At 52.5% G+C, this 18,535-nt stretch overlaps 5 protein-coding genes across 5 annotated transcripts; 2 read left to right on the top strand and 3 right to left on the bottom strand.

Moving 5' to 3' along the window:
• Positions 1 to 261: 261 nt before the first annotated feature.
• On the top strand, positions 262 to 1,583 carry P168DRAFT_278810 (FAD synthase; the record flags this gene model as incomplete). The annotated part of the gene is made up of 2 exons (XM_024835719.1): positions 262 to 284; positions 677 to 1,583. The coding sequence occupies 2 exons, from the start codon at positions 262 to 264 to the stop codon at positions 1,581 to 1,583; spliced, it is 930 nt and encodes a 309-aa protein (XP_024697907.1).
• A 627-nt stretch (positions 1,584 to 2,210) lies between these two features.
• On the bottom strand, positions 2,211 to 4,351 carry P168DRAFT_230380 (putative RNA binding protein MSSP-2; the record flags this gene model as incomplete). Its single annotated transcript, XM_024833231.1, has 6 exons — positions 2,211 to 2,517; positions 2,571 to 2,888; positions 2,955 to 3,049; positions 3,106 to 3,195; positions 3,250 to 3,340; positions 3,390 to 4,351. The coding sequence occupies 6 exons, from the start codon at positions 4,349 to 4,351 to the stop codon at positions 2,211 to 2,213; spliced, it is 1,863 nt and encodes a 620-aa protein (XP_024697906.1).
• A 1,123-nt stretch (positions 4,352 to 5,474) lies between these two features.
• P168DRAFT_315322 (putative dehydrogenase) lies at positions 5,475 to 6,868 on the bottom strand (the record flags this gene model as incomplete). The annotated part of the gene is made up of 3 exons (XM_024839888.1): positions 5,475 to 6,209; positions 6,266 to 6,456; positions 6,706 to 6,868. The coding sequence occupies 3 exons, from the start codon at positions 6,866 to 6,868 to the stop codon at positions 5,475 to 5,477; spliced, it is 1,089 nt and encodes a 362-aa protein (XP_024697905.1).
• Positions 6,869 to 7,507: 639 nt separating this feature from the next.
• On the bottom strand, positions 7,508 to 15,438 carry P168DRAFT_315321 (putative cell morphogenesis protein (PAG1); the record flags this gene model as incomplete). Its single annotated transcript, XM_024839887.1, has 3 exons — positions 7,508 to 14,386; positions 14,460 to 14,693; positions 14,749 to 15,438. The coding sequence occupies 3 exons, from the start codon at positions 15,436 to 15,438 to the stop codon at positions 7,508 to 7,510; spliced, it is 7,803 nt and encodes a 2,600-aa protein (XP_024697904.1).
• Positions 15,439 to 16,943: 1,505 nt separating this feature from the next.
• P168DRAFT_34417 (NAD(P)-binding protein) lies at positions 16,944 to 18,192 on the top strand. Its single transcript, XM_024841843.1, has 2 exons — positions 16,944 to 17,459; positions 17,515 to 18,192. Exons 1-2 carry the CDS (start codon positions 17,255 to 17,257, stop codon positions 18,132 to 18,134), a joined length of 825 nt encoding a protein of 274 aa, XP_024697903.1. The 5' UTR covers positions 16,944 to 17,254; the 3' UTR covers positions 18,135 to 18,192.
• The last annotated feature ends 343 nt before the right edge of the window (positions 18,193 to 18,535 follow it).

Here is an 18,535-nt window from a genome sequence, read left to right as displayed (position 1 = left end):
TGGGCGATGTTATTGAGTTATATGCCCATTTCCCCAGGCTGTGCACTCTGTGTGCAAACGGAGATGCCGAGGTTGATCAAGGTGTATACCACAGAGTATAGAATGGATTTCATCGCGATACAATCCCAATGGCAACTCATTGAAGACTGATCGGCATGTGCATAATCATAATATGCAACCACATCAGTCTACGCAGACCAAGCAGTCAGTTGATCACTCGTCAGCGTGGCAGCGATTTGGAAATGAGACCGGGCATGAAACATGGCTGGGATACCCACTCAAAGGTGCCAAGCTTTGCGCCAAGCAACTGACAGTGGACGAAGATGCATGATTGAAGGTGATCTATGGTATCCAGTATTCAGTATTCAGTCAGAAACATCTTGGATAGACAAAACGAGGTCTATACAGAGGAGTGTCTGTCTACAGTCTATACAGAAGAAACCGGATCAGAAGGCGGTCAGGCCGGGCCGAAGTGACAGACTGCGGGGCGCGGGGTGACCAGAACATTCTCTCTCTCTCTCTCTCTCTCCCCTCAACTCCTTTGACAACTTCATCTCATGTTATCGACACCTCCTTCTAGCTAATCTCCCATCTGTCCATTGCTCCTCTATCGTGGCTCTCATAATGCCCGACTCATTTCTCCCCAATGGCACCGCCAATATAAATGCCAACTCAGGCTCTCACCCGCCCGATTCCACGTCAACATCAACCTCGGCGCAAACATCCCCATCACACCAACAACAACAACAACAACAACACCACCACCAACAAAGTCCGCAACAACAACAAGAAGAACAAGACACAAAACACCCCACAACATCCACCCTCCGCCTCTCTCTCCCTACCATAATCGCCCACTGCCACCACCAAGTGCACTCCTTCCTCTCCGAATCCCACCCCCCAACTCCCTCCTCGCTACAACCCAACACCAAACCCGCACCTCCCTCTCCATCATAAAAGACGCCCTCACCCGCTACCAACTGCCCGAACTCTCCCTCTCCTACAACGGCGGCAAAGACTGCCTCGTGCTCCTCATCCTCTTCCTCGCCAGCCTCCACCCGCACCCGCCCGCCTCCGCCGGCGGGCTGGCCTCCATCCCAGCAATCTACGCCCTCCCTCCGGACCCCTTCCCGGACGTCGAAGACTTCGTCCGCTGGTCCTCAGAAGCATACCACCTCTCCATCGATAAATTCACGACCGACCCGCCGACCTCGACCCTCCGCGACGCCTTCGATCACTACCTCGCGCTCAACCCCACTATTCGCGCGATCTTCGTCGGGACTCGCCGCACGGATCCCCACGGCGCGAGACTCACGCATTTTGATCCGACCGATAGTGGATGGCCGGATTTTGTGCGCATTCATCCTGTGATTGATTGGCATTATGCCCAGATTTGGACCTTCATTCGCCATCTTGATTTGAGATATTGTCCCCTCTATGATCAGGGATATACCAGTCTCGGGGGTACTACCGATACCTTGCCCAATCCGAAGCTGCGCACTGATGGCTCTGACGGAGAGGACGAGTACCGTCCGGCCTATGAGTTGACCGAGGACCTGGAGGAGCGACTGGGCCGGAATTGATCGCCTCATGGCCCCGTATATACTCGCATGGCCCGGATTCCCCCTTTTTTTTTCTGTCTTTTTCTTTCCACGGAATCCCCGTCCGACATACTATGATAGATTCTGTATACACTTCCACATCACCAGTCACCATCCCCTTCATCTTACTACAGCTTGGTACAACTTGACTGCAACTTTTGCTTGATTATAATACCTAGACGATGCAGCCACTTTGGCGAGGCCGGGTACCATACACCGTTAGACAGATACAGGAAATATCATTCTCTTTCATCCACCCCCGTGCAATTTCCCTCCCTTCCTCGTCGGATCCCGGTGAGCGCCATCTCGACCGTTCCGTAACACATGCGGTTCCTAAATGCGATCATTCTGCGGTGATAGAAAGCAACGTCAAAAATTCCAGAGGAGATAACACTTACGGCAGATAAGACATTTCCGCGGAGCTGACAGTCAAACACATCAACGCAACAAGACAAGCAGATGCACAGCAAAGATGAAGTTTCAAGACAACCACGTAAGACAACAATTTCATAAGCAGCATACAAGTAGTCAGAAACAAAAAGCGGATACTCAAGGTAAACTCATGGTGAGCCGGGTACTTGGCCGTCGCACAGCCCCTCTCATGGCGACTTACATGACCGAGCGAGGAGAATGCACGGCGACTTCTTTGCGTGAAGAAATCGGTGAGAGAGATCCCGATTTCATGTTTTCCTTGCGGGGACTAGATGCCCGTGAGCGGGATTCCGCACATGGCGTGCTGGGGATCGCCGTCATGGATGATCCGCCAGAGGCACTGTTGGCCATCCAGGTGCTGCGACTGGCTGAGGGCAGACGTCCGCGTTGCAAAGGGGTGCTCGTCAGACCTGCAGGGCTGTTCTTGGCAGACCATGAGTTGTATCGTACATCCCCGGCGGCCTGGTTCCTCACCAGGGGATACCTGCTTCTCCAATCAGTACCGCCTGCCATTCCAGGTCATTTGCTTGTACTTACGAAGGGGAAATCGACGTTGCAGGTGTCCAGGGGGGACCCACGCCCACTGGAGATGGATAGCTGACCTGGGAATTAGGGCTGAGATGCGACGCAGTCTGTTGAAGACGGTGAAGAGAAGGCGATGGAGTGGACCCTTGGACCACTTCAACCGAGTAATTGTACTCCCCGGCCCGATATGCGCGACGCTCATTGCTTTGCTGCTTGAGCAACTTCTGGGCCTTGGTATCTGCGAAACGCAGAAGAAGCTTCACTCCGTCTTTTCCGACGACGTTGTGGTACTCGTTCAGAACATTTTCCGCAATATCGCGGGATTCGAACCTGTAAATGAAAACCGCCGAGTCAGAGATGTGTGTAAGCGGTGGGACTTCACACCTAGTTACTCACCGAGCAAAGCCCACCTCCTTGCTGACCCCAGTCTTTTCGTCACGGCTGATCTTCTCGGAGACAACACGGAACGGTTCGAAATGACGGCGAAGATCCTATCCAACAGACGGTATTAGTGAGTCTCCTCTGTTGTGGTCAGAGGTGAACTCACAGCTTCAGTCCAGTCGATTGGCAGATTGGTGCAATAGATATTGGTCGAAGCCTTGTCCTCAAGATCCTTGAGCCGCGAGTTGCGAGACTTCTGTATTTTATCAGCATCATCACCGATTTAGGTGTCTGTAATATCATTACAGACCTGGGCAAAGCTAGCTTGATATCCAAGATAGAAGAAGCCTCTGATGCAATTCTCACAGGACTCAAAGTTGAAGTATTGAACAAAGCCAAATCTGAAGGTTATGTTAGCAGAAATCCTCGATCAAAGGAAAGAGACATTACCCTTTACACAGACCAGTGTCCAGATCCACAATGGCTTTGCATCGATCAATCTTGCCAAAGCGAGATGCGTAGGCGTGCAACATCTCATCCGTGGTCTCCGGAAGAAACCCCCTGATGTAGACATTGGTAATTCCCTCACGATTCTCAAGGCATTTTGCAAGAGTCAACTCGGACGGATTGGTCCACATGGCAGGCACAGCCCGGGGAATGGGCGGATCCTGCTGGGTCAGGCTTTCGAGGTCCTGGAGTATGTATCCAGTGGGAGTCTTCATCATCTGGAGGGGCAGACAGGGGGGCCCAATCTGAGGGATGCCGTTGTAACTGAAGCCCGATAGAGTGGAGCCGTCGATGTTGGAAGGGGTAGAACCTGTATAGTACTCGCTCTGGTTGCTCATATCCGAGGCGGACAAACCGTGGCCCTTTTGCTCCTCGCTGGAGACCCAAGGACCCCGTTTCTGACCACCCATATCCTGTATATCACAGTTCATCAAGTAAGGAAAGGAATACCCCGGCATGGTTGCAGGAACCATGGGGCTCATATTCGGATAAATGCTGGCAGGCATATACGGAAACTGGCCGACCTGGTCATGCCCGGGGATCGAACCCGGGGTAAAAGGAGTCACAGGCGGCAATCCGTTGATCATGGAGCCATTTGGCAAGAAGAAAAGAGGGCTACTGTACGACGTACGCTGGGCACCAGCAAGGTCCAAAGCGGGCGGTACCGCCACAGGCATGTTATTCTTGACATTGTTGTACTTGGACCCCGAACGCTGGCTTTGGAGGTTCAAAGCGTTGAAGATTGGTGCCAGGGAAGTTCCATTTCCGTCACGATTGTTACCAGCTGAGGCCTGCTGGTATCCGGAAGTATAGGGGCCACGGGCGTCGGGGGCACAGTGGCTAGTCTGACCGGTCGGGCCCTGACTGGGCTCCGAGCCAGAATGCTGCTGGCTGTGCATGGTCATCGTGCTGGACATAGTCACTGGGAGAGTTAGCCACAGAGTTCTATACCAAGAAGACAATAGGAAGAGGGTCTGAAGGAAAAGGAAAAGAGATAGGAGAGACATCTCTGTCTGCGTACACCGTCGATATAGACAGCTCGATTGAAAGAAGCTCAACGTAGACAATGCCAGACGTACCTTGACAACTGGGACCAAAACCAATCACTATCAGATCGAGTCAGTCAGATTCCATAAAGAACGTCTACAGACCTTGACAACAACAACCAGACGAGAAGACTAAGACCAAGCCAAACTCACACTATTTCAAGATGAAAACACCGTAAAGTAAACAGAGTGGCACTGAAAGCTCTGACAGACCAGATATAAAGGCGAACAAAGGTAAACAGACGGGGAATACTGAGAAGGAATAGGGTAAAAGGTCAACAGGGTAGAAGGATGAGAGGGTTGAAGAGAGTAAAAGAGGGGAGAGAGAGGAGAAAAGAGAGAGGAAGGGTGGGAGACAGAAGAAGAGGGGAGGTCTGGTCGAAGAAGAGAAAAGGAGGAAGGAAGTCCATGGAAGAGAATGACTGATTTGGTGCAGTTGAGGAAGGAGCCATGAGGAGGGGATAGGAAATGAACTCAAATGGAAGGAGGTCGCCTACCACGGCTAGGGTGATACCATAGGTGATCTATACTCGAGCGGTTGCTCTCTAGTGGTGCTGTGCTGTCAGGTAAGGGTATGATGGAAGGGGTTGATTGAGAGTGAGAACAACGCAGTATCAAAAGTTGAAGTTTGAGTCCAGACCGTGGACCCTGTGATGCTGCATACATAATAATCATTGAAGATTGTGATATTGAATAGCGAGAGACCGTGACTTATGCAACACAGCGCCATTGATAAGCCGCACCTAATGTACATCCATAGTAGGCTACCTACTTGGGTATCTGTTCTCCATCAAGCTCAATCAAGGCTCTACCACTTTGGAGTATGAAAAAGGACAAAAACTCATTTCAGGATATAACCAATCAGACCGAAACCAAGAGACTACCAATGATCCCGTGTAGTGATAGGGTAAAGCACGCCGACATGCACGCTAGTAATGAAGAAAATAGAGACAAAGAGACTAGGTCTTTAAATGGTCAACTCTCATTCTGACTTATCCTGGAGCCACTTATACACCACAGAGAAATCCTTCCCACGGTGCGCCTCCTCCACCGTCCGATAGACGTCCCGGGCCTGGTCACCGAGGGCGAGAGGGGTACCAGACTCCTCTGCAGCGGTCAGTGCCAGTCGTAGGTCCTTATTCATGAGACTGATCCCAAATCCACCCTCGTACCCCCGCGAGGCCGGTGCCGTCTCGACAACGCCCGGGACGGGGTTGTTGACCTCCATCGGCCAGCAGCGTCCGGTAGAGGCGCTGACCAGTTGGGCCAACGCCTTGGGGTCGAGACCCCAGCGAATGCCCAAGTTCATGGCCTCTGCCGTGGCAATGTTGTTGATTGCCAGGATGTAGTTATTCGCCAGCTTCGCCGACACACCGGTCCCGGGGCCTCCCATGTGCCACGTGGTTTTACCCATGTGCTTCAGGACCGCCTGGACCCGCTCCACAAGCTCCTCGTTCTCCGGCGAGGCGCCGAACATAAACGACAGTGTACCAGCACGGGCACCTACGACTCCGCCGGACATCGGTGCGTCGACGAAGCGTCCTTGGCCTGTTGTATGGACGGCGTTGGCGACCTCCCTAGAAGAAGCTGGGTCGATGGTTGATGTGTCGATGAATAGCCGCTCGCGGTCCAGGGCGGGAAGCTCGCCGGGCTTAAGAATGGAATTGAAGACATGCTTGACATGCTGGGGCTCCGGCAAGCTCGTAATCATTACTGACTTCAAGACTTCGTCAGTATAACGTCGACCGAGAAGTTATAATGTGTGCGCCTTACCGACTGCTCTGCAACCTCCCGCGCATCCTGAGCAATCAAAACCTTCGCAGTGTCTTCTCCAGCGCCGTTGCTCTGGGCTTCTTTCCGAGCCTCCTCAACAAATCGAGCGGCGGTTTCCTCGTTCACATCACGAATAACCAGTGTATCAGCTGCGGGGATCTTCGCGCGGAGATTCTTGGCCATATGATAGCCTGGTTGAACAGCGGTTAGACTCTAGATTCTGGAGAAACAAAAGAAGAGCGCTGTGAGAATAAAACGGGAAGAACTAAAAGAATAGAAGAACCGGGGTACAGAAACATGAAGATATCCAAAACATATCTTTTTTCTCCCCAGTTACCTTCCCCACACAAGCACCAAGTGATCGTGGACTAAACCCCCAGCAAACAATCCAAAACAGAGTAAAGAAAGAGAAAGAGAAAACGTAAGAAGAAAGAACATACCCATCTGCCCCAACCCCACAAACCCCCAAGTATCATCACATCTCCTAGACGTCGCAAACCCCCTAGGCAAAAACGCAAGCTGCGAAACGCGGGGAACAGCCGGCGCAGACTTGGGAACTGTCGCTCTCCGCAAGGAGCGCGACAAAGCGGGCGAGAATCTCATTCTGCAGATAGATAGATAAATAAATGAATAACCAAGATAAAGTAATTGCTGAAAAGAAATAAATTGTGGTGTGAATATTATACAGTCAAAGACTGATCAGGTTGAAAAGTGAGGATGTAAAGTAGCTCAGACAACACCCCGGGTTTCGTTTCGTATAGGAAAGCGGACTTCCTCGCTCCCTTGATCCGACGCGGCGGGCAGAAGCCCGAGGTGAACGAACAACGGTTAACTATTACACGTTTGTCAACCTCCGTGGATTTCCGAGCCCTCCAGCCCAGAAACAGACGGTGAAGGCGGGGGTAAATCGTAAGTAACGGGGTCTCCCTTCCATTGTCCAACCGAGTTCCCCACTCGGTCTCCATGCGGGGGAAACTGCGGAGCGAGGCCAACCGAGATGGTCACGTGGTGCTTTATCTGGTAATCCGTTACATACGATGACGACAAGAAGAGTAAGTAGTTCTTAACCATAAACAAATGGGTATTGATTACTTGCTAATCGAGAAAATCTAAACACCATGGCCCTTCCATCCATCCCAATATCTCAAACACTAGATAAATGACAAGAGTAGATTGTGTGGCACGAACGCAGGAAAGAAGCAGAAGAAGCAGAAGAACGAGTCCAGCCAAGTCAAGCGGCGATCATTGTCCCGGGGAGGTCGGGTTACTCGTTGGCCCCTGGTTGAGATACTCCTGAGGAACCTTAGGCACTCGTGGTGAACTCCCAGCTTGCTGACCCATGACTGTCCGTTGCTGCGATCGGACGAGCTCACGCTGTCGCTCTTTCTCCCGGTTGTTGGCTGCGCCGCCGGTTAACCGTCTCATGCCGCTGCGGATCATAGACTCGAACGAGGAAGATCCATCGCCATTGCGCGGGTGGATGATCGAATGGGGGACCGGCAACCGGCTGTTGGCGAGCCGCCCGTCGGTGTCGTACAGCCCTTCTTCTGTTTCGTCGTCGGAAAAGAACGCCGACTCGTTGAACCCCATTGGGGGAGTGGCATATGGATGAGATGTGGCCGGGGCCCCAGCTGCCCCTGGGGTCTGAGAGAATAGATGGTTGACTGGTGAGGTGACGGAGCGGGTGTGGGATGAAGCGCGTAACGTTTGGTTGGACGCCTGAGGCGTCAGTTCGCCGGGAGACCGCACCCCCGGAGGCGCTGCATTATGAGTAGGTCCAGGGGCGCTGTCCGCACGGATGTTCGACGGGCGGGGATCAGCCAGACGAGACTCGGCCATACGCGATTCAGCCAGGCCGTTGTGGAAGGATGATGACGACGCAGTTCGCGCGAGCGACTTTCGCAGAATGGGCGCGGTCTGCTGGTCGTACAGGTTGGCGCTCGTGTCGGCATAGGCACCAGTGAAATTCCGGATGGTTGATTCGGGCAAAGCATGATCCAAATCGATCATATCCATATCCGTGTCTTCGAAGAAGTCATCCAAGCTGTCGAGCTTCTGGACAATATCGCCTATGTTACCATCGGCCTGTGTGTCGATAGACTTCATGGTGTCTGCCCGCATCGGGAAGGAGTCGTTGTAATCGTCCGCGTGGAACTCAACCTCTGGTGGAGCGGTCTCCTGCACTTCTACACGATCCACCTCGGCACAAGTGTAGAATACCGCATGAACGTTGTGGCGGGTGGTGCTTGATTGAGCCGCTGGCATGGGGATAGACCACCCAGTAGGTTCCGGTATGCCGTAGAGACTCTGGATGCGCTCGTACTCTTTCCGGATGGCTCGCGAGGAGGTCGAAGAAGCCATACTCATGCGAAGATGATGGCGCTCCATAGGATTTCCGGAGACAGTCATTATATTGTCCAAGACTTGCAGAGCCTGGGGGCAGAGGTTGGTTTGCAACAGCCGTAGGAGAGGAGAAATCAAGTCAGGACCATGACAGGTGACTTCTCCCCGTCGCATGTCGACCTCAGGTATCAGCACACAGAGGATTTTCATGATCTTGATGCGGAACCAGTCGGTTGTGTTCGTCAACAAGCCCATCAAGAAGATCAGACTGGAGACATCCTGTCGTGGAAAGTAATACGAACGGACTTCGGTGATAATGTGGCTCAAGAAATCATCCTCCGCTTTATACTGACCATTGGCAAACCCGAGAAGAGAGGCCGCAAGCCGTGGATACCCTTCGCCTTCTGCGACACGCGCCAGCAACGTAGCTCTGGCAAGAGTCTTGGGGTCATCAAAGGACGAATCGAAATGATGAAGGAAATGAGACAGGTTGCCCCAGATCGTGAAAAGCAGTCTATTCCCATCACCTATGAGCTCATTACTTGGCAGAGCGCTCAAGCGGTGCAGGATATCTAGCGTCCGGTTGAGGGACTCCGAAGACTTGAGTCCTTTGTAGACCAAAGCCTGAAGTCCGCCAAAGCCGCCTTCCCACTTAGCAGGCTGGCCCTTGATGAGCTCCGCAACGACCACGGGATCGCTCAGGTCGATTCGGTCCATGAATTTCTCCAGCATCCCCAGGCTTTCGATGAACTCTGTTTCATGAATAGTATTCAGACACGCACAGGTGGTCCAGAACAGTTGTGGATAGCGGAGAAGGTCGGCCGGGGCTAAGGAGCTGATGATTATCTTGAGAGTCGTGAGAATTTCCATGGAGAATGTCCGATAATCCGCTTCCTCGTCTGCAATGGTGTTCGACAGACGGGCTAGCATATCTGCGAGCATCCTAGAGTCCAAAGACATGGATATGCAGCGGAACACCTGGAATGATCTGCAAGCCAAGTGCCGTACGGGGCACGAAGTTGCCCAGTTCAAGGCCTCCTTCGCCCAAAGATCATTGATGCCTTCGTACGCTAGGCTAAAGACATTGATGACTTGGCGGGTCACGCTGACCATACTGGAAGGAACACGGTTGTCGTCTTCTCCATCATCTTCATCGTTGCTGTCCTCATACTCCCACACAACCTTGGGGTCACTCTTGCGGATGAGTTCCACGAAGTCTTCAAGTGATGCTCGAGTCCCAGCAGGTGCGCTATCTTCGATCTTGGCAGATATCAGTTCGTGGATCAGATGTACCAGCATTTCCCTAGCCTGCTCCTGCACGGTAACAGTGTAGTGATCCCACAGAACAAGAACAACGTGAACCAGTTTGACTATGTCTTCTAAGGGCAACGTGACCGGAGCGACCATCAAGTCCACAAGGAAAATGAGGGCAATCTGGCCTAGCGAAAGGCCGGCCTGCTTGTTCCCCATGTGGAGAACATCGCCAAGCTCAGCAACATAAGGCAAGCTCTTGAGATCCGGCGGCGTGGGTGTAGTATCCTTTCTCTCCTGGACCATGTTTTTGGGCACCACCTGCATTAGGAAGAACTGGATCACTTTGGACCCGGCGGGCGTCCCTGACAGGAAGACAACGACTTGCTTTGCATACTCCACAAAGTTCTGTTCTTTGCGCTCTAGACAAAGGTTGATGATGAAATCAAGAACCAACTGAACATTTCCGCCGTGCGGCCCTGTCGCTAAGGCTTGCCACAGAGCCTGAACTTCGTTAGGGAGGATAGTACTGCAGCGGATGGTTATCTCAAATAGATTTGCCAAAAGCATGTAGGACCGCGCTGTGGGTCCGCCATTGGGATCGACTTGTAGCTCCATAGTCTGTACCCATGGAAGGATAGCAGCAACCATGTTACGCTGGCTGTCTGGTTGGAGGGCCTTGAAATGCAAGGAAATTTCAGAGAAAAGCGTGAACGCCAAGTCGGAGTGCTGTTTTGCCAGTCGCTTGGATGTCTCAAACTGTGCAAGCTTGTAGATAGCGGTAGTTTTGTCCGATATGCTGATCTCAAAATCCTGCAGCTTGCAGTTCTTTTGTTGACGCTCTTCCAGAATACGAAGGAGCTTGGCCGATTTCATCCTTATCTCGCGCTTCTGGTTACCCAACGTGACAAGGACAGCGCCTAGAACCTTCCAAAAGCCCACCGAATAATCAGAGTTCTCAATCAGTACCTCGGATACCACCTCAAAATAGCTCTCCAAGGCTTTCGTCTGCTCTGTGACATAGCACATTTCAATCGATCGTTCCAGCAGGTAAGGATGTTCTTTGTTATGAATGATGAGGTTCTTCAGAGCCCGTCTGCCAATCGCATGCCACTTGTCGCTGAGGGTTTTGAAGATGATATGAATCCATGAGAGCATGCGCCCCACATCGAACTGCAATAGAGAGCCACTTTCAGTGGTGATGCTTATGGGGCCCGCGCATAAAGACGCCATCGCGCTCAGGGCTGCTGCACGGAGATTCTTCTTTTCAATTTCCATGGCAGCCCCAGCACTTGGATTGTGGGCGAGCGCGACCTTGCGCATGTGCTCCTCTCTTTGAGAGATCTGGGCTTGGTTCGGCGAGTAGCCGCACCAGTCTTCCATCAATGAGAATGCCGATTTTCTGGATTCGAACGGCATCCAGCGGGAAGGGTCTTTGGTACGATTTACCCCTTCGAAAAGCTCCTCCATCAGCCCACAGTAGTGAAATCGGAGCCGCTGGAACCCCCAATCATTCTGCACTTCCGAGTCGCTCAAGAATATTCGAAGGTCCTTCGCATAGGTAACGAGGTTGTTGACAATCCAGTCGTCATTGTACACTTCTGGTTCCTGCAGAAAGTGCGATGTGAGCTTGTATACGTACGTTACTTCGGTCCGCAGTCTGTCGGTCTTGCGATTCCGTCTCGGGCTACTGGGGGTGCGGTAATGCTGGCCAATGCGAAGTTTGGCTTCTTCGTTGCAGGTTGTGACAGCATACTGCAAGGACTCGAGGAGTGTTCGATAGAGATTCTTGTTTATCGAGCCCAAGGCGACAACAATGGCATGTCTAATCGAGCCTCGTTCGGCGGACAGAAGTGGGATCGCAAATGCAAAGAGACTTCTCGCCGAATTGATCTTGTCCTGTGACGGTTGCGCTCCCTTGGAAGACTTCCGCACGTGCTGGGCATTCGCTAGTTGGCTCTGAGACTGTGCACCGACACTATTCAGCGTGGTACAGGCCATCACCAGATATAACTTCCATTGTTCGACAAGAATTTCGGCCGTCATGTTGTTGCGCCCGAAGACGCGCGTTTGGGCAGATTCCACGGGCCCATAATGAGGGTTCTGAGGGCTTTCCGCCAGCGCGCTGACCGCTTTGTGCATCAGAACAAGCCTCGCGCAGACAATCTCTCGTCCCAAAGTCACGGCAAACGGACAGGTCTCAAAGCTGATTCGGATGATGTTGGGAAAGACCTTGGACCACAAGGTCGAGTCATACGACACCTCGCTACTGCAAATCTCAATCAGGGTATTTTGCGCGGCGCTTCGGCGCTTGCCCTTTTGGATCCGACTCCTCTCCGCAACTGTGAGCTGCTCGTCGTTGACATCCAAGATTTGTTGAGAGTCGGCCTCGAGGATCCTAATGATCCTGGTGTGGTCTTTCCCGAGGGCGCTGTCGAATTCGGTGATGAGACGCAGCACTGTGATCGCAAAGGACCTGACTCTTCGGGACTGGGAACATAAGAAGAATAGACCGTGGGACTCGATCTCCTCGACATGTGTCAGAACGGTGGAAAGATCGAGGTGTAACGCACGGCTTCCAGAGCCATTGCCCTTTTCATTTGAGTCCTGGGTTGCACCCTTGGTCTTTTGCTTGATCTGATCTATCCAAATCCTCAGCAGCTCAACATAGAGTCGCAGAGTAGACTCAATGTGGCCTGGTCCCAACATGCCTTCGTCTGACATTGTAGAATACCTAGCATCGAAATTGAAAATGAATCGGGCAAAGCCAATGGTAACCGGCTGTGCGTGAGACTGCCGGGCGATGGCCTTCAGCGACTCCGCGGACGAGAAGGCAATATTGGATTGGATATGAGCCGTCCCGGTGCAGAGTAGATTGATCAAGGAGTTGAACGGGATGTGATCCGACAGGCAGCGTGGGAGCGCTTGGACAGCCACGTGAAGCAGGTCATAGAAGCCTTGCTTTTGATCTCCCGCGCTGAAATGATCATCGCGTCTCCCAAAGCTGAACGCTTCCGATATGGGTGTTTTCGGTGTTACACCGCCGAACTTCTCATCCAGCGCCGCCTGGCCGCCGAAGGTGTTGTCGCACAGGAGCGTGATTTTACCGAGAATCTCGCAGAACCGGACGTAGGCACCCTTAACGTTGTCACTCAGTCTTGCGATGTTGACGGCATGCGACAATCCCTCTTCTCGACTCTCCAGTACATTCGGCGATCGTAGGTCGGCAACAAAATGCGGTCTATGTGAGTACGTAGCGGTCGAAACATCGGTGAACGGGTTGGGGATAGAACCGGTTGGGACCGGAGGGCAAAGTTGGTCGCAGGTCTCCAGATCAGTCAGGATGGACAGGAAAGACCTGATTCCAATAACCATCTTCTCCGGTTCCATTTGCTCGATCTTCAGTTCCTTCGGGGACGAGAAGAGATCCGAGTTGATCAGGGGGAATATAATGTTGCGGAAACAAACATCTGGATGCTTAAACCCGATCATACGCACCAGGTGGATCAAAGGATCCGCGACTGATGGCTCCGTGCTTAAGTATGTCCGTTTGCCAGGGGGCAGCGCTATCCTGGAGACTTCTTCGACTTTGCGAAGTGTCGCGGTCGGCGACTCCGAATAGCGGAAAAAATATGTCCACAGGAGACGACACATGGCCTGGAGAGCTGGGCCTCGGGTAGGACGGTCCTTCAGCCTAGCCGGCAGACTCTGGATGACTGAAAGCCATTGAGAGGAGAAATTCTCCTTCGGCGACACGCAGAGCAGTAGAACATAGAGAGGGAAAGACGCAGCCCAATGGCGAGGTTTGGCCAGCATCTGCGACAATCGCGGCTGGACCAGCTCTAGGAACTCCTTCCACCTAGGTAGCGATAAATCACAACTAGGATTTGCCGCGACGGGAAGAAGTAGCTTCTCAAGGATATAGCAATAAGCCTGCTTCACCCGCTGTCCATGAGAACTGACAAACAAGCGCGCCAGCGCCCGCAGAAAGTCACACGATTTAGGCCATGCTTCGGAGTTGATGCCAATCCGAATGTGCCTCATTCCAAAAATCAAGAGTTCGGCCTTGGAGTCGCCTTCCTTCGAGGGCCCGCGGAGAGAGTCGTCCTTTTGGTGCTTCTCCAGTTCAGCCACGAATCGGTTCGTGACACTCACGAAGTTCGAGTCGCTCATGATCCCCAGAAGCTGAGCATAGATCCGCCAGTTCGCCATGCGCAGCCTGGATGCCGCGATCTGGTCGGGATCCACGGTTTTGAGCTGGCCAAACACGATATCCTCCAACCGGTCTGCCATGTCGATGGTTATAGAAGCAAGACTACTCTGGTTGAATATCTCCATTAAGACTCTGCAGACCAGGTATACCGAGACTGTCGCGCGCCGTTCTGCCAGTACGACATCATCATGTCTGGAAAGAAGGGAATTGGGGGGGGTGGCAGTATCAGTATGCGTAGTTGACTCCGCAGCGGACTGGGGAGGTTCGGTATTTCGCCTGATGAGAAGGCCGTTCTCTGGGGGTGCCATTTTTGACTAGTCATGACGGATTTGAATTAGCCAGGAAGACCCCATATAAAAAAGCTAGAGAGATATTGCCAAAGCATACCTGATTAGTGGCGATCTGCTTTGCCATGATAGCGGAATCGCCTTTGGCCTTGCGCCAAAGCATGATGGTATCAATCAACGGCTTCGGCTTTTGCCGTGCAATATGGCCCAATGCCGATATCAATTGGTCAAAGCTGGCATCGGCGCCTGGTCCGCATACCTCTTCCACGGGGGCGTCGGACTCCCCCAACTTCATGATGGCTTGATTGATCTTGTTGTCCGCCTGGCCCACAAACTTTTTCCCGCCGTCAGTAAGCCGAGTCAATCCGAAAAGGAGGGCACGCGCTTACCGAGTTGAACAGATGGTGTAACGCATATTCCCCCACCGTCTTGGATTCGGAGTGGTGGTGCCTCGACTGCGAGCGGCTATGGGATCGGTCGCGCCATGACTTCCCACTCGAATTCATCCTCCTATGGAACGTGTGCGCGGGACTCCCAGCCGCGAGCCCATCCGAATCCTGATCCGCGATGGTGCTCAGTGTCCCCTGCAACGGATGGGTCGTCCCGTTCGCACCAGGGTGCGCATCCGACTGCTCCATCCGCGCGACATTGTCTTGTTCCATCCCGGTTCCACCACTGCGAGCAAGCGACGTGATCAATTCCGGACTCAGAGGATTATTTGAACCGGACGAGTTGGCGTGGCTGGGGTTTCGGGAGTGTTGCACGCCGTGTACGATGGAGGTCTGTCGGTGGTGGCCGTACGAGTTCGACGTGCGTCGTTCGAGGCCGGCATCGTAGCCAGCACCGGGGCGTCCGGACGAGGTTTCGGGACTTTTGGAATGGGACTGGCCCCGGCGGTTGTTCTGCGGTTGAAGCGTCGAAGGGGTTAGCGCGGATAGGTCGGCCGGGCGTCCTCTAACAGCGGAGGCCTCCCGACTGTGAACTGCCGACGCCGGTGTGCTCCTGGTTACCAATCGTTCTGGTGGGGAGGAAAAGTTATGGTGCGACATCAAATTGGCGTCGTCAGGGATGAGGGGCATTGCGGTTGGCTGGACGGGGCCAGCTTTAATCGATGGATGGGAGGCCACTGCGCATGCATCAAGTCAGAAGTCTGTTCTGTCTGAGGCCGATCTCGCGTTTTCCAAGATCAGCAGCGTCCATGGCGTCGTTGGCTCACGTGTCGCGAGCCTTGCCTGGGAGCCTGGGCGAGAGAGTTCCCTGTCGATCTGACATGCGAACCGATCAGGAGTCACCACTTACTGTCAGACTGCGGCTTTCGATTCAAACCAGGCACGGTGCCGACTGGACCTCACATCCACTAGGAGCAATACAAGAAGAGAGCATTCGCGAACAGGGCATGGTTGCTCAACAGCTCGAAAAGGTGCCAACGCGGCAAGATGAGAGAGATCTGGGAGTGTTTCTCACACCGTGATGATAAGCATTGGGATGACTGGGGAAAGATGTCGAACGTTTCGCGAGCGACCGGGCGCACGGGATCAGTTGATAGCCTTCTCGTACAGAACCATTCATACCACGCGGAGTGTTTACAACCCCTGAAACACTCGGTCCTCAATTTATGCGGTTTCTTACTGTTTATTCTACTAGTACATATCTTACTTGACATCTATTCACGCGAATTCCGACCTGAACCTGTCTCATGGAGTAGAATGTCTGGGCATGGATAAGCCCGAAGTCGCCGCTGATTATCTAACTTGCCATGGGTTTTTTTCGGTGGTCCAGTGGCTGGTAAGTTCCCCGTTACTAACCTACTTGGGCAGGAGTTTAGCTGATCATCTCCATAGGACAAAAAAGGGGAGTATATCTCCAGTGTTTATTCATAGTCGAGACTGAATACTTCCGAGCTATGGAGTACGGACTACAAACAAAGAGAAAAAGGGGGAGACCGGCGTATGCAACGAAGGATCCCTTGAAACCACTCAAACATGTTGGCGGTTTGAGACCTCGATGTATGAGAAGGGGTGGAGAAGGTCTGACAACGCAGGCTTGTTTCTGATGCTCACCAGCCACCAGCATTCCAGTAACTTCTATTGCCAGGAACCAACCCAAGTCACGTCAAGAATGAACTAGGGAGACAGGGATTCCCACGCGGTCTTGACCTGCAACGTCGACGATTAACCGGTGCCAAGGCTTTTCGCATCCATCTCGAGTCAGGGAGGGGATCGAGGCGGCTAGTTCTGGGAAGGATTTACACTTATGACGGGGTCCGGGTATAACTAACGATCTCAACTTCTGGATTTGGTCAATTGCTGCCATCATAATGTGTATTATGACGGGTAGGGAAAGGGGCACTGTGGATGAATGGGGAGCGAGTGGGCGAGTGGGTGGGCATATGTGGTAAGAATCAGTAAGGGGGGATGATCCATCTTACCTACTAGGTATGAGGGCAGGCCCCATGCCGAGGGTCAGTTTATGTTGCTTTTCCTCAGTATAGCAATTTACTCGGCTTCTTCGGTAGGCTGGGTCACTCTCTCAAGTGACACAGTGCAAGTTTGCCTGAATAATGGGTCGACTCGAGGACTACTCCATAGAGATTGAATGCTTAACCCAGCAATTTGATCTTTGATGGAGGTAAGCCTGTCGAAAGACAAACATTGCTACTCTAATGTCAATGAAATATGGTGTCTATTGCTCAGTTCATATGCCTCTCGAGTATAGGAACCATGAATGAACGGTCGAACCAGTCAATCAACGATCACTACTCCTGATCTATAGGATGCATGACGTCATTAGACATGGTCCTAGCAACCGCGGAATGCGATCTCTATTAGCATCTGTCACCATCAATATATATCCTGTCATCGACATCGCACAGGATAGTTAGAATAAACCTTTTGAATGGCGTCTGGCTTCGCCATTGTAACGCCAGCCTCACGAGGGTTAGGATTCGCCTTTGCGCGACAATTGCTGGCTCAGACCAACCTCCCAGTAGTCGCAACCGCACGAAGAGACTGCGACGAGGTACGATCAGATCTCGTCAACGGTATCACTACATCCCAAAAAGCAGACGAGAGACTACATGTATTCAAGGTCGACGTGACCGGTAAATCACACCTAGCCACTGTCCCAGAGACCAATCCATCTAAAGAGCCACCCAGATGAGTCGGCCATTTCCTCCATGGTGTCCAACATACGGGATGTACACCCTGACACCCATTTACGACTGGCAATAACCGTGCCCGGTACACTCCACGTGGAGAAGACACCGTCGCAGATTGATTACTTGAAAGCTTTGGATAGCTTCAAGACCAATTCCCTTGCTCCAATGCTGCTAATGAAGCACCTATCGCCGCTTCTCCCAACCAAGTCAGCGGCACCGTTCTTGGATACTCCGTCGTCTCCTTCACATCCAGAGGACTCGCTTCAACTACCAACACATGCAATCTACGCAATGATGGCCGCGCGAGTAGGGTCTATATCAGATAATGCAACAGGAGGGTGGTACTCCTACCGCGCCAGCAAAGCAGCCGTCTTCCAGCTCGCAAAGACGTTCGACTTGCATCTGCGCACCCGGAGTAGAGACCGTGCGCTGGCTGTCGCAATGCATCCAGGGACAGTGCAGACTGATTTCACGAGGGATTATTGGGAGGGTCGAGATATGCTGCAGCCCCACGAGGCCGCGGACAGGTTGCTTCGGGTGATCTGTGCAATGGGGGCTGGTCCTGATGAGGGAAGGGGCAGATGCTGGGATTGGAAGGGGGAGGAGGTTTTGCCATGATTTTCTGTTGATACAGCTGTGGGGCGACTGTTTCAGTTCGAGGGAGATCAACGATGTATAGTTTGCCCCGTGTTGGTTTCAGGCTCGGTAGGCAATCATCTCCGCACGGATGCCCTCAAGAGCGGGCTATGGGATCTTGAACCCTTGTTTGTAACTGATTCGTAGAATTGAGTGGCTGGTATTTGCATCTAGTATAAATCTTGTTTAACATAAGGATGTATTGCATCCCTATATTAGTTGGCCACTGTTGGTAACACGGGTATATCTGACTCACTTGGTCCATCGCACTGCATATACTATTGATTCGATACACTGCCTGGTAACGCCGAAGCTTCAGCAACTGCAAGAAGTCATTTTATCACTAAACATAGATTTGATTGGGACAGTGATGGCCTGTGCTG

This window comes from Aspergillus campestris, assembly GCF_002847485.1.
Source record: "Aspergillus campestris IBT 28561 chromosome Unknown P168scaffold_1, whole genome shotgun sequence".
NCBI classification, from domain to species: Eukaryota; Fungi; Ascomycota; class Eurotiomycetes; order Eurotiales; family Aspergillaceae; genus Aspergillus; species Aspergillus campestris.
Note: the sequence above shows the minus strand (reverse complement) of the source record. Positions and strands in the feature narration are given on the sequence as shown.